The following is a 26399-nucleotide window of genomic DNA, read 5'->3' as shown; positions in this document are numbered from 1 at the left end:
CGTGCCAAACGAACCTGATTGAATTTTTTGATTGGGTGACCAGAGAGCTGGATCGAGGACATATGCTAGATGTAATTTACTTGGATTTCAGCAAAGCCTTTGATACAGTTCCTCATAGGAGGCTGTTGAACAAACTTGAAGGGCTGAAGTTAGGACCCAAAGTGGTGAACTGGGTCAGAAACTGGCTGTCGGACAGACGCCAGAGGGTGGTGGTTAATGGAAGTCGCTCGAAGGAAGGAAAGGTGACTAGTGGAGTCCCTCAGGGTTCGGTGCTGGGGCCAATCCTGTTCAATATGTATGTAAGTGACATTGCTGAAGGGTTAGAAGGAAAAGTGTGCCTTTTTGCAGATGATACCAAGATTTGTAACAGAGTAGACACCGAAGAGGGAGTGGAAAATATGAAAAAGGATCTGCAAAAGTTAGAGGAATGGTCTAATGCCTGGCAACTAAAATTCAATGCAAAGAAATGCAGAGTAATGCATTTGGGGATTAATAATAGGAAGGAACCGTGTATGCTGGGAGAAGAGAAGCTGATATGCACGGACGGGGAGAGGGACCTTGGGGTGATAGTGTCCAAAGATCTAAAGGCGAAAAAACAGTGTGACAAGGCAGTGGCTGCTGCCAGAAGGACGCTGGGCTGTATAAAGAGAGGCGTAGTCAGTAGAAGGAAGAAGGTGTTGATGCCCCTGTACAGGTCATTGGTGAGGCCCCACTTGGAGTATTGTATTCAGTTTTGGAGACCGTATCTGGCGAAAGACGTAAGAAGACTTGAGGCGGTCCAGAGGAGGGCGACGAAAATGATAGGAGGCTTGCGCCAGAAGACGTACGAGGAGAGACTGGAAGCCCTGAATATGTATACCCTAGAGGAAAGGAGAGACAGGGGAGATATGATTCAGACGTTCAAATACTTAAAGGGTATTAACGTAGAACAAAATCTTTTCCAGAGAAAGGAAAATGGTAAAACCAGAGGACATAATTTGAGGTTGAGGGGTGGTAGATTCAGGGGCAATGTTAGGAAATTCTACTTTACGGAGAGGGTGGTGGATGCCTGGAATGCGCTCCCGAGAGAGGTGGTGGAGAGTAAAACTGTGACTGAGTTCAAAGTAGCGTGGGATGAACACAGAAGATTTAGAATCAGAAAATAATATTAAATATTGAACTAGGCCAGTTACTGGGCAGACTTGTACGGTCTGTGTCTGTGTATGGCCGTTTGGTGGAGGATGGGCAGGGGAGGGCTTCAATGGCTGGGAGGGTGTAGATGGGCTGGAGTAAGTCTTAACAGAGATTTCGGCAGTTGGAACCCAAGCATAGTACCGGGTAAAGCTTTGGATTCTTGCCCAGAAATAGCTAAGAAGAAAAAAAAAAATTTAAATTGAATCAGGTTGGGCAGACTGGATGGACCATTCGGGTCTTTATCTGCCGTCATCTACTATGTTACTATGTAATTTAATCTGTATCCTCAATTTGTACCTGTACCAGAAATTTTCCAATGTAATGTATCCTCCTGGAAATGTCCAGCTCTCTTCTTATGTAATCCGCTTTGAACCGCAAGGTACAAGAGGAATAGAAATCACTAATGTAATGTAACATGTTTACTAAGCTGCTCCAAGCAGCAAACACTCCTTAAACTGCTAGGGGTTATATGTGCCATCCAAAATCCAAAGAGGGCAGGAACAGGGTCGGACCACTCCCACTCCAGACTACTATTCATTTATTTAATTAGTTTTCTATCCCGTTCTCTCCAAAGCTCAGAATGGGTTACAAGTTAACATACATAATATATAGTTAACAGGTTACAATTTGCCATAGTTACAGTACAAGTTTCCCATTTGCGGTTTCCCTACTCGCGATTTTACATAATCACGATTTTTTTTTTTTTTTGGGGGGGGGGGAGGAGGAAAAAAACAACAACATATTTTTGTCTTCCCCCCGGCATCCCGGCCTTACCTGGTGGTCCAGCTGGTTTTCGGGGCAGGAGCGATCTTCCTACGCTCCTGCCTCGTGCAGATAGCCTACGGGAACTCCCTACAGTCATTTCCTAATGGCTATCTGCATGGGTCAGGAGTGTAGGAAGATCGCTCCTGCCCCGAAAACCAGCTAGACCACCAGGTAAGGCCGGGATGCCGAGGGAAGGCGGAAGGGAGGCGGGGGTGGGTCAGAGCCAGATATCCACGGTTTTTCGCCATTCACGGTCCGGCTCTGTCCATATCCCCCTCGAATAAGGAGGGAGAAGTGTAAGTTTTTATCCTAACTTGACACCTACTAGACTACCATGGAAGCCCCTGGTGAGTCCCGAGGGGGGAAAGGGGACAGGGAGTGAGGATGCATCACTGCAGCAGCCTCATTTAACTATTTATGCATGCACTGGGGCCCACATTACATGCCTCAGCAGATAGTGCAGATATAACCAGGTTACTTGCTGAGGCATGTAACTTGTGCCCATGCAGTAATTGTCTACCCTGTATGGTAAATGCAATGTTCTTGCCCATTTTTGCTGGCCCTTGTGCACCTGAAAAATATTGTGTGTGCAACAAAGAAAGCCAGCAAAACTTATGTGTGATCCCTTTCTGACCCATGTGCATGCACATACACCCGCACAGCTTAGAGGAAATCTTGATGTAGGGCATATGCTGGGCTTGCCCCCTGCACTTACCACATCTTAAATGTTTTAGTTGCCACCAGTGGACATCAAGAGAGCATACAATACTTATACAAACATAGCAAATAAAACACACACATAAAAAGTAGGAAACAGGAGCTAGGTAGAGCTGTCCTTCCAACCCACTCCACACCTCTCATTCCCTACCTCAAGAAACACGCTGAAAGAACCAAGTGTTTAGGTCAAGTTCAATTTGGCAAACAAATGATCTGACCAAAGAGAGAAAGGGAGGGAAATTCACAATGAAGAAGCTAAAAAGGGAAAATCTGACCACTAATTTGGATTTAAAAATAGATTTGGGATGATGTGGGATTGCAAGTACGCTAGTTTGTGAGGAATGCAAGCATTGTTCTGGGACATAAGGAATTAACTAGCAAGACACTGTAAAGAGAGTCGGTAAGTAAAGTACTGCCATCATTTTCTACATTAGTCTATTATCTTAGAACCAAAATCCATTAACATTCTGGTACATTCATTAATCATTGTGAAATTAGATTACTGTAATAGCTTATTTACAGGAGTACCCCAGAAAGAATTAAAACGTTTACAGATAACTCAAAATGCCACAATAAAATTAACAAAATCTAGAAAATATGACCATGTTACCCCCTACTTCGAAATGCCCATTGGCTGCCAATTAATCAAATAATTTCTTACAAAATCTCTTCTCATAACATTTAAAACAGTTCATTTTAAACAGCCTCAATTTATTGATAAATATCTTATCCCATATGACCCACCCCGCAGTCTTAGATCATCTAATCGTAAATTGCCGACGGTCCCCTCCCTTCATATAATAGGAACCAAAAGGCCTGACATTTTCTCAGTCGTAGCCCCTCAACTTTGGAATACCCTACCAGCTCTTGTTAGAGAAGAAGCTAATCTCGAACGTTTCAAAAGCCTACTCAAGAGTCATTTATTAAAAGAAGCTTTTAACATTTGATTTAAATTTTACTGTATCCTTTTAACTCCCTTAAGGAATTAAGCAGCAATGAGCCCTTTCCTTTTGTTTTTTTTCCTTATTTGTCTTTCGTTCCTATCCAAATTGTATTTCTAACCCTATTCCCTTTTGTCTCCTGTCTGTCTGTCTCATTTAACCCCTTTTAATATGCCAAGAATTAGTTGATGTTTCTTTGTAATTGTTTTCTTTTTGTAAGTGTTCATGGTATTGTTAATGGCATTTTTATTATGTTCATGCTGGTATTTTATATTGTAAACTCACTTCGAAATTAGATAAGCGATTAAATCAAATTTTAATAAAACCTTGAAACTTCACTACCCTCTTCCATGCCGATCACATTGACACAAATTTCAGTCTGAAAGGCATGCTTCATTTTTCCTGTCAAATACATATATTAGCAGCATACCTTCCCAATGGCTTCCGTGTGATGTTGTGTGCAGATCTGAAGCCTGCTAACCCAGTGCTGTCGTTCTTTAGCATCAGTGGCTAATACAGCAAAGAGAAAGAAAGCATTAGCAGAATTCCAAAAATACTGAGTAAGCGATAGCGCAAATCATTTACCTCCCTTTTTACAAAACCATAGCACGGTTTTTGGCACCAGCCATGGCAGTAACAGCTTCAACACTCATAGAATTCCTATGAGCATCGGAGCTGTTACCGCTGTGGCCGAAGCTAAAAATACGCTACGGTTTTGTAAAAAGGGGAGGGGGGGAGGTTAGCTTGAAAACTACAAGGTTCATGGGCTGAATCTTCAACAATTACAGCGACTATTCAAAGTTAAGCACCAGTGCTTAACTTAGTATGTACGATCAGTGGTGCCGAATACATGAACGACGCAGCCACTGTGTTGGCAATATCCATTTACTTCAGCCCTATTATCTAGGAAGAAGATACATTAATTTTCTGAAATCTAATAAAAATATTTGAAATCAATTTTCTGAATCAACCACCAAAAAGACTTGCTATAGCTGAAATCTAAAACATAAAGGCAACCACTGGCAAATCTAGGATCCAAAAAGGAAGTGGCTGAAGGAAACAGAACATACACCTGCACAACTTTTTTTCTGAAGCATGAAATATCAGAAAAATAAAATAAGTTCCTAAAGCTAATTGGATGTTTAAAAAATAATTCTTTTAAGACGTTTGTTCACATGTTTTTGATAGAACGCCCACTTAAAAGTTTGACACACCCCAATCTTCCTGAGCAGGAATAGGGTAGAATAAGAAATACTGACACCAACTGGTATTGCTCTGCAGTTTTGTTTCGATTTCTTTTAATTCAGTACTGGGCGTCCCAAATATAGTGATTTGGTTTAGGATGAGCTGGGAAGGGCTTTGATATAAGCTCCCGTAACAGGATGGTTAGGATAGGCTGGAGTGGGCTTCAGCAGCAGCTCTACCAGTGGGAACCCAAAGATGGACTTCTATGGTCTATTGCCCAGAAATATTAAAGAAAAGACATAATATAAGAATTGCCGCTGCTGGGTCAGACCAGAGGTCCATCATGCCCAGCAGTCCACTCACGCGGCAGCCCTTAGGTCAAAGACCAGTAACCTATTACAGTCTAGCCTTACTTGCGTATGTTCTGTTCCAGTAGGAACTTATCCAACCTTGTCTTGAATTCCTGAAGGGTGTTTTCCCCTATAACAACCTCCGGAAGAACATTCCAGGTTTCTACCACTCTCTGGGTGAAGAACTTCCTTACATTTGTACAGAATCTATCCCCTTTTAACTTTAGCGAGTCCCCTCTCATTCTGTTCACCTTGGAGAGGGTGAAGAGACTCTCTTTCTCTGCTAAGTCAATTCCCTTAACTATCTTGAATGTTTCGATCATGAATGTGTAATGAGTGTGAATATTGGGCAGACTGGATGGACCATTCAGGTCTTTATTTACTGTCATTTACTATGTTACTATATTTATATCTAATACTGGCTACTGAATTTCAGCTATACCATCTCTGAAGCTAAGAGGGCCATTTTCAATATGACATCCAAATCAGAGTTTGGACGTTGTTACAGAAGATGCACAAAAATCCAGTACCAAACATGACCATTTTCAAAATGGCAAAACGTCTTATTTTGTTTTTGTGAAAATGGCCATTTTTCAGATGTACGTCTATCTTTTTGAACTACTTTTGAAAAAAATACATCCAAAAGAAAAACGCACAAAACAAGTCATTGGGACGTAGGAGGGGGGCCAGCATTTCTAGTAGACTGACCACACAGACATGCCAGCACTTCAGTAGGGCTAGTCTAAGTTAAGGCACTGGTCTTTGACCAGAGGGCTGCCGCATGAGCGGACTGCTGGGCACGATGGACCATTGGTCTGACCCAGCAGCGGCAATTCTTATGTTCAATGAACATCACATTAAAGTTCCCAGATACAAATCTTACCACAACCACTTCATATTGTGTGATGATCCCTCCAAAACCTACAGGACCAAATTGTACACCAAAATAGCCCTTGTGCCTGCAGATGGCACCTATACATAGCGACAGTAGGTTTTAGGTAGTTTTGGTGGGCTCACACATTTCACCACAAGTGTACTATTTAAGAGTGGAATATGGGTCTGGGTCCCCTTCTCTGCAGTCCACTGCACAGACCTTCAGGCTATTCCAGGAACCTGCTTGCTGCTAGGACTGCCATAACATCTGAACTTGTCTTACAGGCAGATATATACTGTTTCATTTACATCTTTGGGGCTGGGAGAGGATCAATGACCACTGGGGAGAGTGTGTGGGGGAGGGGGGCAGGGGGTTCATGATTACATCCCTACAATGGTAACCTGGTCAGTTTTGACATCCTTTTGGCACTTCTTTTCAAAATAGGTCTAGCCCCAAACATCCAAATTGTGCCCTGTATGTATTCTAAAATGTTTGATTATGGGAAAAAAAACCAGCCAGGTAAAAAGCCCGCCCTAGTCCCTCCCATAGCACACATCTAACACGCCCCCTTGAGATTTAGAAGAACCGCAAATGACCACCTAAGGAAATCTATCCGTAAAATAAAGTTTATGGCCAGCTACCAACTATCTTACCATTGCATTTATAGTGCCTTGCAAAAGTCTTTATACCCTTGCATATTTCAGATAATAGAATGTAAAAAATATACAATTAAAAATAGGAGCTTATATCACTGATCTAACATACTCTACACTTTCAGCATGAAAGAACAATTACAAAAGTATTCAAAAAGTAATTAAGAGTAAAGAAATAAGTCTTCATTGCATAAACCACACCCTGAAGCAATATTAGGCAGAAGCTCCTCTGTAGCTATGACTGGTTTAGATAAGTGTCCACCAGTTTAGCAGCTTTTGACTATTCTTGGCAGAATAGCTCAAGCTCTTTCTTTTTTTTTCTTTTTCTTTCAAACTGGCTGGAGATCTGTGGACTGCAGCCTTTCAAGTCTTGTCATGGGTTCAGATCTGGACTTTTACTCAAGCATGTTCACTTTCTTCTTGCCAAGCAACTACATAGTTGATTTTTTGCTTTGTGTTTAAGGTTCCTGTTCCTCTGAAAGATGAATCTACTCCCATGACCCATCGTAGACTACAACAGGCTTCCCCCTGATCTGCCTTTTCCTCAGTTTTTACACATTCCCTTACTCCTACTGTTGCAAGGCAACACAGAAACATATAAAAATGAAGGCAGATAAAGACCATAAGGAGTATCTAATCTATCTATTTATGTCATCTACTATCCTTCCTCTCACTTAGAGACCCTATATACTTGCTCCAAGTTTTCTTGAAATCATCTTCACCACCATTCCATGACAAAGTATTTCCTTAGGTTATTCCTAAGTCTATTCCCTTTCACCTTCATCCTATGCTCCCTCAACTGAGACTCACCTCCTATGCATTCATGCCACAGATGTATTTAAATATCTCTATCATATCTTCCTTCTCCACCTTCTTCCAAAGTATACATATTGGGATCTTTGTCTGTCCCCTTACACTTTATGATGAAGACCACTGACCATTTTTAGTTGAAATCTGTTTTTATTAAACAACAAACCATAACAAATGCAAACAGCAGACAAAAATATAGCAGTTTTACCCCAACTAAGGAAAACAGGGCTCCCCACCCCCCAAGAGGACCGGACTCTTATGTCCTCTCAGGTTACAAAGAACCCCAAACCCCCCAGCCCCCCCCCAAAGCAGACCCCCCCCAGAACCCCTCACCCCCCAACCCCCCACCCCCAGATCAGACAGGCGGACAGGAATACAACCGCAGTCTATTCAAGATACGACTACGCACCCGGGGAGACAAACTGTCCAAATAGGGAGTCCAAATATGAACAAAGTCTCTGCTCCTTCGCCGAGAGGAAGAAGCCAGGTTGGCCTCCCAGCTGAGAAGGTCATGTAATTTATTCCTCCAGTACCAGAAGGAGGGATAGCAGCTGTTTATAGGTGTGTTCTCCAGAATTGTAATACAAAGGAAAGGGAACAGAAACCCCACATAAAATCCAACAGAAAGAGAACAAATGGGGAGTGGGACAGAACACGTCAACCTTGAGACAATCTGTGCGTACCGTTTTTTTTGAGCTGCTTTATGAGTCCTACGAGTGTTTACAAGTTCTATTTTCAAAGTTTGTATTCCCAGCACTGGAGAGACATCTAGTGAACTTAAACACACCTCTGAGACAGGCCTCCACTTGGAGGCCGAAACACGGACCATGTCGGGTCATCAACTGGATCCTTTCACAATAAGGACATTAAGTTTATAGGACTTTTTATTCATGGGTTTCTACATGTATTTTATTTTAAGTTTATAGAAATAAAAGATTGTTTGTCTCAAGGTTGACATGTTCTTTCCAGAACTGTACCCAGTAGTCTAAATGAAATCTCATTAGAGACATACAGATACACTATCACCTCCTTTGTCCTTTACTTTAGGGATGGTATTAGCAGAGCAATTTGCTGTATTTGTTTTATGCTATATGTATTGCTTAACTTTGAGGTCAGAGTGTTCAACTTTAGTCTCATGAACCAAAAAACATTCTTATATATAGGTATGTAGTACCCAAAGTGTTTCTTTGCAAGCTCTAGGTGACACACCCTAAGGATTTTCATCACGAGCAGCTTTGTTCTCGACACCCTCCCATTCAGGGCATGTTTGTAAAGTGATCTTGAAATTGCTGAACAGTCAGCTTTTTCCCAGTTTCAGCCAGAGACCTCTGTAGTTGTTTTAAAATCTTTGACTTTACATGACCTTCCTTGGCAGTTTCCTTAACCCACAGTTACTGACGTAAGAGGAACGGCCTGGACAAGAGATTGCTTTAATAGTGCTACAAGGAATATTCAAACAAACTAAAATTTTCTTATATTCTGTACTTCTGAATAAACTTTACCCTCATATTCTCTCATCAGCTCCACATCTGGCACATTTAGACCATTGCTTCAAATTCAGTTCTTACCAAAAAAAAAAAACAGCTTAACTCTCCATCCAGGAATATTGAAATCAATTTGACTACTGCACACCTAGACTCTATTTGCTGTATTATGGACCGTTTCAGTTCAATTATTCAAAACAAACTAATCTGGGTTTGCTCTGTGTGTGAAGACATGCAATTTTAATATTTCTTGCTTACTTTCATTCTTAAATACTTTTTGAATATTCTTAGAACTGTTCTTTCATGCTGGCAGCTTAGAGTATGCTGAGATCAATGAAACAAATTCCTACTTTAAAGCCTTTTGAATTGTATTTTTTAGTAGAATTTGAAACAAAACATACAAGGGTATATAGTCAGTGTAACATAAAAAGAAGCATTTTTAATCCTTAATTTCTGCTATCCCTCCCCCCCCATTTAAAATTTGTGCTCAAGGAAACATCCCCAGGTAGACTGAAAGCATGTAAGCAGAACGGCTTCTTAGAGCGCGCATGTCAGATCATACAGTACCTCTAAGTTTATACTGTTCCCCACTTGCAGCATTCACGGCAAAGGTATGAGAATCTTCATCACTGGGAGAGATCACAGCTCCTGCAAGCTGCAGAGTACCTCGAGGCTTCTGATTGCGAGATTGTTCATTTACAAAATACTCCAAAAGGCCAGCCTCATTGTTTAAAACAAAAAACCTGCAAGTCAGAAGGAAGTGCATTAAAAATCGAGAACTGCTGCCGTCCAATTTCTGCCTTACTGCAACTAGCTAAACAGTTTTTAATACATCAAGATTCAAAGGAATCTGACTATTAGTTCATGAAACACTTCATTAAAATAATGGACTTTTACACTTGAAATTATTACAATGATGCCATCTGTTTTCCCCAGAGAGCTCAGAACATGTTACAGGTTAAACATACATAAAATACAATTTGCAGGTTATAACTCTGCCATAATTACTGTACAAGTTTACAATATAAGCTTTTATCTTAACTCGATACATACATATACAATTATACTAAAGATTTGATGTCTGCCATCATGCAATACCTGTCCTGCGATTTAGATCTTCCCTACCAGCAAATGTCTTAATAATGCTATACAGTAAGATGGGATGAAAATGGTAAACTTACCGGTACTGCCAGCCGGTGACCAGATTGGTATATTTCATTAGGTAGCCACAGACATTTTCCATGTGGTCACTGTTCCCAAGAAAGACAAATAGGTAAACCACAAGCTACTATGAGAATACACTACATACACAGCGGTGCTCCCAGCCACTTGAATGCCCACACATAATATTCTAATATTTATTATTATATGTAGCGGCAGGAACACACAGTACTTTCCATCTGAAAAATGATTATGAAGAAATTTACAAGAAACTTGTCTGGTGCGTTTGCATCATTTGGCACATTCCAGCTGTACAGAACCCAGGCAGAGGAACCTTCTGACCCAAGGATCACAGGAAAGGCCCCCAGGGTTCAGCCAACAGATCCAGCCTGAGACAGACATATTTCCAGCCAGAAGTGACATTTTCACTGTGATCTGGATGGAAACCTCCCGAGGACCAAATGTGGCTCTGCTAAGATTACAGAATACATGAATGAAGAAATGAGAGATTCAGCAGGCAATTGCTTATAATAATAGGTATTCTCAGAGGATAGTGGGATAAAAGTTCTCACAAATGGGTGATGTCACCCAACAAAGCCCAGTGGGCAGAAAGAGTAAATAGCTTCTAAATGTTTGGAGAACTTTCTAGGATAGTCTTAGCAATGTTTTTGTGACCATAACTTCATGATCACGGTCCAACAAAATCATGTTTAGCCCCCTTGCACCTATGGAGAGCTCAATCGATTGTGCCCGAGTTTTATGACTCCATTTATGGTCCCAACCCTCAGTTTCTGCCGCTTTATTCTAGGACACCCCACTGTGCAGATACAGGATTTCTCTATGTTGCCATTAATGCCAAGGGCCACCAGCCTGAAGAGGCAACCCCCACCACCAATGGAGCCCACTGCCTGAATACCCCTAGAGCCAAGTTTCAAGTTTATTAGGTGTTTGTATACCGCCTATCAAGGTTTTATCTAAGCGGTTTTACAATCGGGTACTCAAGTATTTTCCCTATCTGTCCCGGTGGGCTCACAATCTATCTAACATACCTGGGGCTACAGAGGACTGAGTGACTTGCCCAGGGTCACAAGGAGCAGCACGGGGTTTGAACCCACAACCCCAGGGTGCTGAGGCTGTAGCTCCAACCACTGCGCCACACACTCTGGGAAACACCCTGACCTATAGCACTGAACTGCTGCAGAAGTGGCTGGAAGCCTTCTTTCTTTTTTTGTTTTAAAGAAATAAGGACAGCCAAGGCTTCCTTTTTCTTGGGGTAATGTTTTTATTAAAAAGTTCTGTGGGGGGGGGGAGGGTAGAAAAAAATTGAAATTTCTTCTTACTTTTGTAGGTAGAAAAATCAAATGGGCCTACACGCACACGTGAAAGTGCTCAGAAATACGCAGGGCTCCTGCAATGGTTTAGTTTCTATAAAACTCAAAAACATCTATCACCACAATTTAACCAGCTTTGACAAAGACAACCTCAGCCTTTTTTCCTCAAATCTTTATAAATAGAAAAGAGCTGATCCTTAGAACACTTTCTTAAGTTAGAATGACTCAGACTCAAGAAGAATAAAAGGTTATTTTAGGTTTCAATTCCCACAGGCTCCTTCAGATAACAAGACATACAATCTAGGGTAGCACTGGACTGATAACCAGGAAATCCAGGTTGAAATCCCACTGCTGCTCCTTGTTGAGTCACCGAACTTTTCATTGCCTCAGGTACAAACTTACCTTGAATTACTACTGAAAAAGGTGCAAATATAAAATAAAAATTCTGCTCTCTTTTGAAACAGACAGCAACTTACGCAAATCACTTGCACGTATGCTCGTACTGATTGTGAACTATTAAGGTTTGATCCTTCACGGATTTTGGTGGCTAAATTTTGATTTTTGTGAATTTTATTAGGATTTAGGTTCACATCTTTTTTGGTAGCAGTTTAAGGTGAGTTACATTCAGGTACATCTATGTGTTTTTTTAGGACTTCTGAGGGTATAACATTTCAGAGATGCAAGTGGTTTAATTGGCACAGGCTCCTGTGGTATTAACTGCACTTAGTTGTATTTCCTGTCATACGGCATAAATCTCACAGCACTTTTTTACTTGTACGGTTGACTGATTTAGCCAGCCCTGAGGCACAAAATGACAGACATGATAAGCTGAATTGGGAAGTTCTACCCTGTTTCCAAACACCAGGCTCACAATTGTGGTAGTTAGAGTGGGATATGGGCCTGGATTCCCTTCTCTGGAGTCCTCTGCACTGCCAATCAGGCTACTCCAGAGACCTGCTTCCTGCTCTCATAGGACTGGCCATATCTGCAGCTGTCATGCAGGCAGATATGCACCGTTTCATTCACATCTTTCGAGGGGCGGGAGATACCGGTAGTCAGTGAACCCTTGGGGAGTGTGGAGGGACATGTTTCCATCCCTCCAGTGGTCATTCTGGGCACCTTTTTGGCACTTACTGGTATTTGTTTCTAAAACAGGTCTAGCTCCAAACATCCAAATTGTGCCCTGAACTAATTGATTATGGCAGAAAAACGGCCAAGTCGTAAACCTGCCCGAATCACGCCGCTAGAGTGCCCAGATTTAGACAAACTGCATATGAGCAGCATAGAAATCCGACTAAAAATTAGGTTTAGCAAATAGTGTTTAGAAGGTTTGGCAATAAAAACATCCTTCTGGCACTTTATGCCACTTTTTGGACTTTTTTCTCTTTTGAAAATGAGCCCCATTGCGTTACAACTTCCACGAGGTATTTTGTTAACACTAGGCAACAGCAGTCTTTTTTCCCTCTAAGCAACCACCATAACCTTCTGTGAATCTAAATAATAAATATATACAAACTTTTTCCAGCAGTCAAGAATGTGTTTTCATCTTTTAAAAGAAATCTGAAATTAATTAGGTGAGCCTGACATCGGTGCCAGGCAAAACAGCAGAGATTATTACTGCGGTTCTCAAATTGTGTGCCGCGACACACTAGTGCACCACAAGAGGTAGATAGGGGTACTGCAAACGGTTGTGGGTAAGTATTTTAGAGGCGAGACTTAGGGAGGGTGAGAGAGAGGTTTGGTGAGGCTCGGGAATGTGCGAGTGAAAGAACGGTGAGGCTGGAAAGCACACGTGAGAGAGGCCAGACAAGTAAGGGTAGGGAGAATGAGAAAGGTGAACCAGCGAGCAGGATCGTAGGGTGTCACGTGCCAGTCAGCTTCTTTGCCAAGTGGCAGGGCCAGAGAAAGGACTGCACAATGCCTGGCAGTCGCGCCAAAAAGCAGTGTTCACTTTCTCCGGTCTCTCTAGGACAGGGTGCCTCACTAGGACAGTCGCTCTCGGGTGTGCTTTTTGTCGGTTTCTGGATGGCATTTCTCCCAGTCACTGTTTTTTCTTAGTCTTTCCTGACGGGGCACAGCTATGGTTCCCCTCCCTCCTGCCACCCCTTTCTGCAAGTGTTTCACTCTGTGAATTAGGGTTTTCTTCATTAACATTAAATGCAAAAAAAGAGAAAGATGCAACGAGGGTATGTTTGTCTCAAACACATCCCAGCACTGTATTAAAAAAACAAGGTGATTAATAGGTTCCTGAAGTTTGTTACTTTTATTCATAGTTTAGTTAATATTTAATTTTATGCACAAAGTGTGCCGGATAATTTTTCATATTTGAGAACCATTGGACTAACTACTATAAAGAACAAAATTGCAGAGCATATACAATAAGCATGGATTAATGAGACAAAGCCAACCAACATGGATTTAGTCAAGGGAAATCTTGCCTCACTAATCAACTACCGTACATGTCTATGAAGGGGTGAACAAACATATGGATAAAGATGAGCCAGTCAGCATTGTGTATCCAGCCTTTCAAAAGGCATTTGACAAAGTACCTCATGAATGATTCCTGAGGAAATTAGAAAGTCATGAGATATGAAGTATGCTCTATTGTGGTTAAAAAAAACTGGTTAAAAGACAAACCAGAGTAGGGTTAAATGGTCAGTACTCTCAATGGAGAAGGGTAGATAGTGGGGTTCTTCAGGGGTCTGTGTTTGGCTTCCCACTTTTTAACATATTTATAAATGGTCTAGAGATAGGAATAACTAGTGAGGTAATTAAATTTGCTGATGACACAAAATTGTTAAAATTGCAAAAAGACTTTGCAAGACCAGGCATCAAAATGGCAGATGACTAATGTGAGCAAATGCAAAGTGATGCTTAGCTACATGATGCAAGGTTCCACATCAGAAGTCACCACACCCAGGAAAAGGATCTAGGTGTCATTGATGATATGTTGAAACTCTACTCAGTGTGCAGTGGCAGCTAAAAAAGCAACTAGAATGTTAGGCATTACTAGAAAAGGAATGGAAAAATAGTAATAATGTACTGTATATACTCGAATATAAGTAGAGACCCCCTTTCCCCCCAAAAGGAGGAAAAATGGTTGACTTGAATATAAGTCGGGCGGCTTAATATTCAAGTGTCCTGCCCCGTCAGGCTCTGTGCCCAGCACTCTTCCATCCTCCCCTCCCCTGTCAGGCTCAGCGCCCACCCCCTTCCCTCTCTCCCCTGTCAGGCATTGCACCAGCCACCCCTTCCTTCCCTCCCGTCAGACTCTGTACCCAGCACCCTTCCTTCCTTTCCCCGTCAAGACTCTGCACCCTCCTTCCCAGGCTATGCCCCGCCTCCCTCCCTGCCCTATCCTCATACGATACCTCATCTTGGCGATCCGCGGTGGAGGTGCAGCTGGCAGGAGCAAACTTTCCAAGTTCCTGCCCTGCTACTAACCGGCTGCCGCGAGTTCCTTTGGCCGCTGAGCAACACGAGCAGGAGCGCAATTTGGCGGAACTGAGAGGCATTCTTACTGGCTCCTGCCAGGGGAGTCTAGTTTTCTGGGCTTCAGCCCTTGGTTTAAGATAGATTTGGGAAAATGCACTGCTTAATTCTAGGATAAGCAGCATAAAATCTGTTTTACTCTTTTGTGATCTTGCCAGGTACATCTGACCTGGATTGGCCACTGTTAGAATAAGGATACTGGGCCTGTTAGACCGTCAGTCTGATCCAGTATGACAACTCTTATGTATGATTTAATTAAGAATACTGCACTGATAGATCCTGATTTTGAAAGCCACCTCTAGTTAAAAGAAACTTTTGCCCTCACAGACTTTATAACCAAAGATGGTGTTTCTTTTATCTGTGACCTCTGGGAAAACACTTGAAGAATCGTGCCAAAGTGCAAGCTCAAGAAAGTTACGCAACCACACTATGATCATACATTAAGTGGTGCAAAGTGCAGACAGAATCTTGGCTCTCCAGGTCTCACAGCTGGGTACTATAAAACCACAAGCTATACATGTTTAGTGCACAGAATTGAATGCAACCTACATGCTAATTTCTTCTATGCAAAGAAGCACTGCTAACATGTATTGTTAATGAAAGTACCAAAAGAAGGATATTTTAGGATCCAAACAGAAATGAACTGGTGAATCTAGTAGCATTTAGCTACAGAGCAATATTAATGCAGTGTAAGAACAGGTCTGGCACATTTGAACTGAGATGGAGGATAGTCAAGTTTCTAATTTAATGGATTGCAGGACACGAGACAGCCACATTTTTACTAGAAATTTAGACTAATTTCTTGACTGAGTGACCAAACAAATGGATGTGGTGTATATATTTTAGCAAAGCCTTTGACATGGTTCTATACAGATGACTAAAAAAGTAAATTAATGCTCTTAGTATGGGCCCTAAAGTGGCTGACTGGTTAAAGTAGAAGGTGAAAGAGGATACTGCAATGTTAAATGGAGTTCACGCCTAGGAAAAGGATGTTATTAGGGATTGGTCTGATTATTTTTAACATTTTTGAAAGCAATATTGTGGAAAGGTTATCTGATAAGGTTGGCCTCTTTGGGGATAACATGAGGAGGGAATGGGGACTTGTATACCGCCTTTTTGTGGCTTTGGCATTGAAAGCTGACATTCAATGTGGTGGACACTGGAGGATTAAGTGACTTGCCCAGGGTCACAAGAAGCAGCACTGGGATTTGATCTCTTCTAGGTGCAGAGGCAACAGCTCTATCAGTGAGCCATACCTTCCAGGGATCTAGCAATACTTGAAAATAGTCTAGAACAGTGTTTCTCAACACATGGTACATGTACCCTTAGGGCAGTGGTCTCAAACTCGTGGCCCAGAGGCCACATGCGCCAGGTCCTATTTTGAGGCCCTCGGTATGTTTATCATAATCACAAAAGTAAAATAAAACAATTTCTTGATCATAAGTCTCTTTAGCTATAAATGACAATATTATTATTAAACAATACAAATTGAAAGTTAGTATTCTTACTCAAACTCCTATGTTAGACCAACGATAAAACTGAGAAGTAAGACCTGCTCATTAATAGAGATAAAGACTTTATTTCTCAAGTGCCCAAAGTCAGCAGCCAGAGCAAATCATGGTTGTTGGACTTGTAGCTGGGCTATCATCGATTTCTGTCTTATTTTCTCTCTGAGCTTATTTTTTATATATTTTTTTGCTAATGTTATTGTAACGCTTTTTTCTTATGCTGTAAATGTGTGGTATTATTATTAAGACTTAGCCAAAAGGAAAGATTTATAAACTATAAAGAGTTTTACCTCATGCAAAATTGTCATTTCTTTAATAAGACATTAACTTTTTTTTTCTGAGGCCCTCCAAGTACCTACAAATCCAAAATGTGGCCCTGCAAAGGGTTTGAGTTGGAGACCACTGCCTTAGGGGTACTCAAGCCGCTTGTTGGTGGCACGCAGCACTGGCCACCACTGAGGATACTGTCTGCACACATGCCCCTCTCCGCAGAAGCCACCACCGGGGATCCCTCCTTCCTGCCCACCCCCCTCCACCGAACTTGCCACCGGGGATCTCGCCTTCCTGCCTGCCCCCTTGGAAGGGTACATCAGCGGCTTTTTCACGCTGCACGTAGCTGACCCGGAAACTTTCTCGATGACGTCAAAGGGAAGGCTTGAGGGTCAGCCACTTGCAGCAAGTGAACCGCTGCCCGCGCATCCCCAGTAACAAGTGCCCTGAAGGAAGCCAGTGTGACTCGAGCAAGTAAGGGAGAGAGGGGACATGATCTGGGACAAGGGGAGAAATGAAGGGGGGGATAGGAGTGCATTGGGACATGGAAGGGACATGATTTTGGGACAAAGACTTGAAGGGAGGGGGCATGAACTTGGGACACAAAAGGAAGGGAGAGGGCACGAACATGGGACACAGAAGGAAGGGAACAGAAAGGGAGAATTGTTGGACATGAGTGTGTGAGTAAGAGAGAAAGAGATGGCGCACATAGGGTAAGGAAGAAAAAGGAAAATTGGGCACAGAGAGAGGAGTGAGGTAGAGATGCATGGGGAAGAGAGGGAAAAATGTTGGATATGGTGGTGGAGAGGGAACAGAGAGACAGATTGAAGGGGATGCAAGGAGAATGTTGGACATAGTGATAGAGGGAGAGATGTGACATTGTGCCGGAGAGAGGTGATAGGTGAAATTAGCATGAGGCTGGTGGACAGTGATGAAAAATGCTGCACATGATCCAGGGTATGAGAGAGGGGGTGGGAGAGATGCCTGGATTAGAGCGTTGCGGGGGGACAGACATCCTACCTGTCCCCACCCATCCCTACCAAAATCCTACCCGTCCCCGTGAGGAACCCTCCATCCCCACCCGTCCCCGCAAGGAATCCCTCCATCCCCACCTGTTCCCACAAGGAATCCCCTCTGTCCCTGCCCATCCCCCCCTAAAAGTTACCTGTCCCCATAAAAAGAAGTAACTACTTCAGAAAGCCTTAGTTTGTTTAAACCAACAATAAAATACAATCATTTTTTTAACACCCCTTCCTCTCTATAAAAAAATATTTTTAGTAATAATCCATGAGTCACAAAGCAAGGGTGCACCTAGGAAAAGGGAGCATGATAAACATTGCAGTGAGCATTAGAACATTAATATACCCATTGTTAAACTGAAACCAGATTAATACAGATCAATCCTGCACAGTCAACGCTAAAAGAAAATAGTCCTTTTCATACATACAGAACACAACCTCCCTATCCTTCACACTGGCCCACTTGCTTCCTTGTCACCATCACCACACTCTCCCTACACCTGATCCTGTCACCATCATCTCTGTACCCCCTTATGCCTGTTCCTGTCACCAGATTCTCTCCTTTCCCCTTCACCCCATCCAGCCTGACACTTCACTCTCCCTACCTCTCTCTCTGCCCAAGGTGGAAGGCTATCACCTTGGCTGGCCTGTTTGCCACCTTATTCTCTAGCCACCTGTCATCCCATGCTCCATGTCACCATTGCCTCATTCTCCCTGCCCCTCATGAAGGTCGCCATCTGTCCCTTTTGCTAGTTCCTCTAGCTTGGATCTTTGAAGACAGATGGACAGTGAGAGAGAGAGAGAGAGAGGGGGGAGACATGTTGCCAATAGAGGTGGAGGAGAGAGGAAGTTGGACAGAGAGAGATGGTTGGGGGAAGGGAATGAGGTCCATAGGAGAGGAGGCATGCTAGAGGCAGAAAGAAAGAAATATTGGATGCAGTCAGAAGGAAGTGCAACCAGAGACTCATGAAATCACCAGACAACAAAGGTAGGAAAAATGATTTTATTTTCAATTTAGTGATCAAAATGTGTCAGTTTGAAAATTTATATCTGCTGTCTATATTTTGTACTATATTTGTCTATTTTTCTATAGTTGCTACTGAGGTGACATTGCATATTTTAAAAAAGTCATATGCCTTGACCTCTTTGAAAAAAAAAAAAAAAAACTAAATATAAATGATAATTAACATTTTCTTTGTGTACAGTGTGCTTTGTGGGGGTGGGGGTTATTTTGTGGTTACCATTATGTATTAATAAGATTATATATGAAAAATGGATGGAAGAAATTGCATTACAATTAGTATTATTATTATGGGGTTGGAGGTCAGGGGCGGAGCCTGGGCAGGTTGATATTTGTTAGACTTAGGGGGGTACTTGGCTTGATGAAGTTGAGAAACTCTGGTCTAGGATTTGGCAGCTAAGAATTAACGATAAGAAATGTAGGGTCATACATATGAGCTACAAAACCCTGAGGGAGCGCAGTACAGTACAGGGGGTGAAGTGGTATGGATGGGCAGACTGAATAGGCTATATGACTTTATCTGCCTTCATTTTCTATGACTGTTGCAGTTGTCTGGGTCTTGCCGCATCTGAATAGGTGGAACTGACTTTTCAGCTATCAAACTGGGTTTTCTTTGGGGTGTGCTATGAGGTTTGCAGTTTGTCTTTATATATAGTGGATGTTCCATTTCCTCATTCCAGATTAAGACATAGTGCTTCATTCTTACCAAATTGGCTAAAGCACGTGTCAAACACAAGGACTGTAGGCTGAATCCGGCATGCCTGACAGTTTTATGTGGCCTGTGGCAGTTCTCCCAAACTTCCCCTTCTCACAGCCCAGCATGTCTTCCCTCTCCCACCGGTCCGATGTCACTGTCACGCTGAAAAATTTGCCGGCCTCGGCAGCAATTCAGCAATGTTGTCCTGCTTTCCGTCTGCCGTGGTTCACCCAGGCGGAAACAGGAAGTTGCGCATCATTGGAGACAGACCACAGCAGATAGAAAGCGGGAAAGGGAGCCCCGGAAGATGTTGCTGAATCACTGCCGAGTCCAGTAGATTTTTCAGGTTGATGGCGATATCGGACCAGTGCGGGAGAGAACACATGCTGGGCTGTGAGAAGAAAGGGACCGGCGCGGGAGGGAAGACGTGCTGGGCTGTGAGAGAGATGAAGGGAGAGAAGTTGGACCTGGGGTGATGTGGAAGAAGAGGGAAAGAGATACTTGAAGTGAGAACTGTTGGGAAGAGGAAGGGAGACATGGTGGACCTGGGGGGAGGGAGGCAGGCAGACAGGGGGGAGAAATGGGATGGGGGGCAACTGGGAAGAGAAAAGGAGAGAAGCTGAATCTGGGGATAGAAGGGAGGGAGAAATGTTAGACCTGGGAGTGTAAGGGAGAGAGAGATGCAGAATCTCTTTTTTGTCCTTCCATCTCATTGTTCAGCATCAAGGGGAAAGGAAGAAGAACAACAGAAAAAAAGAGGGAGCAAAATGTTGGACCAAGGGGAGAGCTGTGGTAATGGGGAGTAGATAGAAAGAAATAGGAGGCTAAGAAAGGAGTGAAATGGGAAAGCTAGGGACTAAGAGGAGATGGAGAATTTAGAGGTAGCTGAAAGTTTAAAAAGAAGGGTGAGAAAGAGAGCAAGATTTGAGTGGAAAGAGGCAAAAAAGAAAAGAAAAAGTTAAGCAAGCTGAATGGGAAAAATCAATATGTTAGAGAAAGGCATAAGGAGGGAATGGAACAAAAAAGAGGAGAAAAAATGGACAGAAAACACTGGAAAGTAAATTAGTAGAAGATAGACAAAAAGCAGAAAGAGAAACTGGGACCAAGATGATGCTGAACATTTGCTTCTTGGTTTCTCTTGATCTAATACTATTACAATCAGTGTTAAAGTGCTCTTCTACTCATTGGGGTAGTAAGGGGGTGAGGGTCTGGTTGAGGGTGAGGGTCTGGCTGGGGGTAGAGGTCAGTTATCCATTGTTATATACAACATGTTTGTTGACTGTATCGAGACTGGTTGTTACAGATTTACACATAAAGCTATGCTAATTGCTGATGTGTGTGGTTAGCACACATTTGTTGTCATTCCCTCTTACTAGCCTACTCCCTCTACCTCTTAAGTCCCTTGTAATCCCCATTTAAGTATCATGCATATTTTGTCCTTTATGACTGACATAATTAGATTGTAAGCTCTTTCGAGCAGGTACTATCTTTTGAGTGTTTAATGTACTGTGCTGCGTGCATCTGGTAGCGCTTTAGAAAAAAATAAATAGTAGTAGTAGTAGTCTGACAAGCAGGTCAAGATGGTTTATAAACTTAGTAGTACGTGTAAGCTTGACATCTTTTGGTGACCCTCAGTGCTTTCTCGCATTCACACAGCCACTCTTTACATGAAAAAGGTTGGAGACCTCTGAGTCCCAGCAAAAGGGAGAAAGGATACTTATGACAGAACATATACATATGACAGGATGCTTATGACAGAACATATACATATGACAGAACATATACATATAAGCATGGATTAATGAGAGAAAGACAACATGAATGCTTCACCAATCAACTGCATTTCTTTGAAGGGTCAAATGAACATGTGGGATGCACTAGGAAGGGCTTAAGGCCCTGATTGGCTAAAGCGCTTAAGGCCCCTCCCTATCCCAGGATGTACCGGGAAGGGGAAGGCCCGCCATTTTGAAGAGGTAGGCCTGCCAGAAAGAGGCAGTAGGCACCTCTCCAGCCATCCTTCCATTTCAAGGTACCAGAATTATGCTGAGAATTGCCTGCAAAAGTCAAATCATACCCACTACAGCCACATTGACTGGCCAGATTTTACTGACAAGTTTTGAGAATCCGGCCCTCAGTCTCTGCAGTTACTTCTCTGTCCACTACTAGTGAACAACTGCTGCAGAGACTCCTCTGCACTACTGTTGGTCTCCCCATGCTATTCCAATGCCAGTCTTAGGGGAGATATATCAAAAAACATCCGGTTAATATAATCTTCACACACTCATAAATAGGTGCTCATAAAGGAAATACTTTGATACTCGATCCTCAGAGTGTTGATCTCCCGTTGGTTCCAGTGAACAAAGCCCACCGAACCCGATCTTCATAGGATCTCATAGGATCAAAATATAACGTATTTTTTTCTTTCTTTTTACTGTTTATTCTTCTTAAATCAATAATTTAAATATAAATAGTGAATATAAAACTTTCACTTAGCTTGTAAATTTTATTTTAAAGAGGGGAGCGCCTCCACCAACAGTATGATAGCACGACAAACGGAGCGTTTTTGGCTGAGTAACACAATATATTAAGGGAACCTCGACCCTGAGGAAAGTGTGTGAAACATGGACATGTTGGTGGAGGTGCTCCCCTCTTTAAAATAAAATTTACAAGCTAAGTGAAAGTTTTATATTCACTATTTATATTTAAATTATTGATTTAAGAAGAATAAACAGTAAAAAGAAAGAAAAAAATACGTTATATTTTGATCCTATGAGATCCTATGAAGATCGGGTTCGGTGGGCTTTGTTCACTGGAACCAACGGGAGATCAACCCTCTGAGGAATCGAGTATCAAAGTATTTCCTTTATGAGCACCTATTTATGAGTGTGTGAAGATTATATTAACCGGATGTTTTTTTATATAAATCCTATAAAGTAATCCCGGTTTTCATGTATAGCCACTAGAGTTATATCTAGTCTTAGGGGAGATGGCATAAAGAGCAGGTTTGAGGGAAGAAATAGAGCTTTGCTATGATAACCAGGAAGAGACACTCCACCATTTGCAAATACCGTCTCTCAGCAGTTCAATGTGTAAGTTAAGAACATAACTTACATGGTCATCGACTTGGCAGCTCAACTTCAATGCTAAAAAATGTAAAGTGATGCACTTGGGTAAAAGAAATCTGTGTAGAATTTACATGCTAAATGGTGAGACCTTAGCTAGGACCACGGCAGAACGGGATTTAGGAGTAATCATTAGTGATGACATGAAAATTGCCAATCAAGTGGAAAAGGCTTCCTCCAAGGCAAGGCAAATGATGGGTTGTATCTGTAGAGGTTTTGTAATCAGGAAGTCAGAAGTCATAATGCCACTGTTCAGATCCACGGTGAGACCTCATTTGGAGTATTGTGTTCAATTCTGGAGACCACATTACCGAAAAGATGTGCTGAGAATTGAGTCGGTACAGCGGATGGCCACCAGGATGGTCTCGGGGCTCAAGGATCTCCCATATGAAGGCTGAATAAATTGCAGCTGTACTCGCTTGAGGAACGAAGAGAGAGAGGGGACATGATTGAGACATTTAAATATATCACGGGCCGTATCGAGGTGGAAGAGGATATCTTCCGTCTTATAGGACCCTCATCCACCAGAGGACATCCGCTGAAAATCAGGGGAGGGAAATTTCATGGTGACTCCAGAAAGTATTTCTTCACCGAAAGGGTGGTCGATCATTGAAACAAACTCCCACTGCAGCTGATTGAGGCCAACTGCGTGGCAGATTTTAAAAATAAATGGGATATTCACGTGGGATCTCTAATGATGTAAAGGAGGGGGTGGGTCGGCAAAATCAGGGCGAAGGGTCACTGGAGTGGGCAGACTTGATGGGCTGTGGCCCTTTTCTGCCGTCATTTTTCTATGTTCTATGTTTCTATGTAATAATTGCTATACTGGGTCAGACCAAAGGTCCATCAGCCCCAGTATCTTCTTTCCAACAATGGCCAATCCAGATGGTAGCAGGATCCAAAAATTAGCACGATTCCATGCTACTTTAATCCAGGTAAACAATGGCTTTCCCCCGGTTCACCTTAATAAATCTATTTACTTTTTCTTCAGAAACTTAGTAATATATGGGCTAGAAATGAGAACATAAAACATACATAATTTAAAAGACAATATTAGTCATCACAGGCTTGCTTTATCTTCTGCATCTTACATCTTTAAATTTTAATGCTTGTGGAAAAAAATGTTTAACTGCTTTCTGAATCTGGAGAATTCTATGATTTAATGTAGATTTTCCAGGAACTTATTCCACTGCAAAGGACCCGCAATGGAAAATGCTGCCTCTTTAGTATTCAAGTAATGTTCTCGTGTTAAAGACTGTATGACACTCATCATATTCCCTCAGATCGTAATGCCCGAGTCTGTTGATAAATTTCCAGGGCCTGTGTCATACTCAATGAAATCAGACCAGTCAAAACTCAGATCTCACAGTTTAAACTGAATCCTGTAAAACAGGGAGCCAATGTAATATCATCAAAACAGGGGTAATATGGTCATACTAATTTATCCCAACCATTAACCTCAGCTGTTGCATTTTGCATAATTTGCAACTCCTTAAACTTGCTTGCATCAAAACCTATATTGCATTACAATAATCTAATCATGTCAGTACTAAACGCTGTATCACAATCTGAAAATCAACTAAGGAGAGCATAAGCCTTATTTATCCTGGTAAAGACGATGACTTGCCCAAACCAGAGAAATATTATTACAGAGTAAGGCAGAACATACTCAACTACTCCATTTCATGCCCTAGGTACTAGCATGGAAACTACAGGCATCTGTACAAGCACTGCACTTTAGAAATTGGCCAGTCCCATCTCTAAGCATGTCCAGGAGCACAGTAGAAGGCCCTCACCCCAGAACCTCTACAATGGGTCCTCCTTTTGAATGTCTTCAATATGTTTCTTGGGCCATTCCAATTTTCTTTGTGTTGAAAATCTCTAAATATCTGCTTTTAGGAGAGATGTTGTTTAGGTGACTTGTGTCCTCAGTATGTGATAATACCTTATTCAGTAATTAAATCTATATTGGCCTTAACACATAAGGCATACTGTACACAAAAACAGAGTTATTTACATACAACAGTTATTCCATTTTCATCAATGACCTCCCTTCAGAAATTAGACTCCTCTCCTCTTTGACATGTTTTAGAAAAACTCTGAAGACATTTGTTTGATAAATTTTTAGTTGACAAATAAGAGAGACTGTAGTATATGCTCTTCTTGTCCAATTATTGTTTTCCTATGTACTTTTGAGCTAACTTTGTTAACCAATTCGAGTCCCATCTGGGAATGACCCGGTATATAAGACTAAGGATTGGATTGGACTGTTCCACAATTGCAGAGATCTAAACTAGTCTCTACTAGAAATAAGCTCTTTTGTTTAGCTCCTACTTTATGGAGTAACCTCCCTCCTAATAAAAAGGGTGAGATGAATTTTAGTAAGTTTAAAACGCAGTTAAAAACATACTTTTTTCACAAGCTTTCAGTACAGGGATTGTAGATAATGTGAAGATACACTAGCAACTTTGCAAGACATGACTGGGGAATGGGAAGGATGTTTTGGGGTTTTGTTTTGTTTTTTAAATGAAAGATGGCAAGGGGACACCACATTTGGCCAGTAACATTTGGCCTTGTAAAGGTTGACCTCAACTTAATGTTGGCAGCCAAATGTAGAGTCTCCCTCTCCCTCCCTCCCTAGTTTGTGTTCCCTCCTTTCCTTCTGTGTCCCACCTCCCTCTCTCCCTCCATTCTGTCCCCCCTCCCACGGGTGTACCTCTGTTCTGATCATGTCCTCTTCCTCCTTACTTGAACCGTGGGTTCTCCATGCTGAATGCGGTTGTGCCAGAGGCCTTCTTTCTGATGTCAAAGGGACTTCCCCCAAGGTCAGAAGGATGGCTTCCAAGCTCAGACATGAGTAGTGTGTGGGTCCTCCATGCTGCACATGGCTGAGCCAGAAGCCTTCCCTCTTGTCAGAGGGACTTGCCCCGAGGTCAGAGGAAAAGCTTCCAGCTCAGTTATGTGCAGCGTGCAGGACCCGCAGCTCGAGGAAGGGGGAAAAGGGAGACGGCCAGAAAAGAGGTACAGCCATGGGAGGGGGGCACAAACTCTGGACACAGAACGGAGGAAGAGAGAGAGGTGGGACACAGAAGGGAGGGAGGAAAAGAGGAACTTTAGGACACGGGAAAGAGGAGGGACAACAAACTAGGGAGGTACACCAATGGGAAGGGGGGCACAAACTCAGGACACAGAACAGAGGGAAGGAGGAAAAGGAGCAAGTTGAGACATGGGAGGGACACAGAAGGAAGGGAGGTAGCACAAACTATGGAGGGAGGAAGAGAGGGGGACACCACATTTGGCCGTCTATGGCTGCGGTCAAACAGAGGCATGGGGGGTCAAATGTTAGAGGCCAAATGTGATGATTCAAGATGGCTAGGCTTTCCTGTTTATAAATGGAGTTCTTAGGTTATAATAGACTAGTATTTTAGCCCGTTACATTAACGGGTGCTAGAATATATGTCTGTGTGTCTTTATTTCTGTCTCTCTCTCCCTCCCGCTGTCTCTCTCTTTGGCCCCCTTTGTCTGTCTGTCTTTCTGTGTCTCTCCCTGCCCCTGTGTCTTTCTTCCTTTCTCTCTATCTGTCTCTCTCCCTGCCTCCTATGCAGCAGCATTTCTCTCCCACCACTTCCCTGTGCAGCAGCCACAGCAGGATTCCCTCCCTCTCCATTTCCCTCCCCCCACACCACTTCCCTGTGCAGCAGCAGCGTTTCTCCTCCCCCCCCCTTTCCCTTCCCGCGGTCTGGCCGGCTCCCTTAGTCCCTTACCGCCCCTCCCCCCTTCCCTTCCCGTGGTCCCGACTAACTTTCCGATTCCAGCAGCGTCTGCA

At 42.6% G+C, this 26399-nt stretch overlaps 1 protein-coding gene across 2 annotated transcripts in view; it reads right to left on the bottom strand.

The window, feature by feature from the left end:
* Nucleotides 1–26399, bottom strand: part of OSBPL11 (oxysterol binding protein like 11) — a 126321-nt gene that overhangs the window by 83088 nt on the left and 16834 nt on the right. For both annotated transcript variants that reach the window (XM_033946191.1, XM_033946192.1), the window contains exons 2-4: nucleotides 10134–10202; nucleotides 9520–9695; nucleotides 4027–4106 (exon numbers count right to left, since the gene is read on the bottom strand). In XM_033946191.1, coding sequence (XP_033802082.1) covers nucleotides 4027–4106; nucleotides 9520–9695; nucleotides 10134–10202 — 325 coding nt within the window. The remainder of the gene's footprint in view (nucleotides 1–4026; nucleotides 4107–9519; nucleotides 9696–10133; nucleotides 10203–26399) is intronic.

This window comes from Geotrypetes seraphini, chromosome 5 (assembly GCF_902459505.1).
Source record: "Geotrypetes seraphini chromosome 5, aGeoSer1.1, whole genome shotgun sequence".
NCBI classification, from domain to species: Eukaryota; Metazoa; Chordata; class Amphibia; order Gymnophiona; family Dermophiidae; genus Geotrypetes; species Geotrypetes seraphini.
This window is presented reverse-complemented; position numbering and strand designations above follow the sequence as displayed.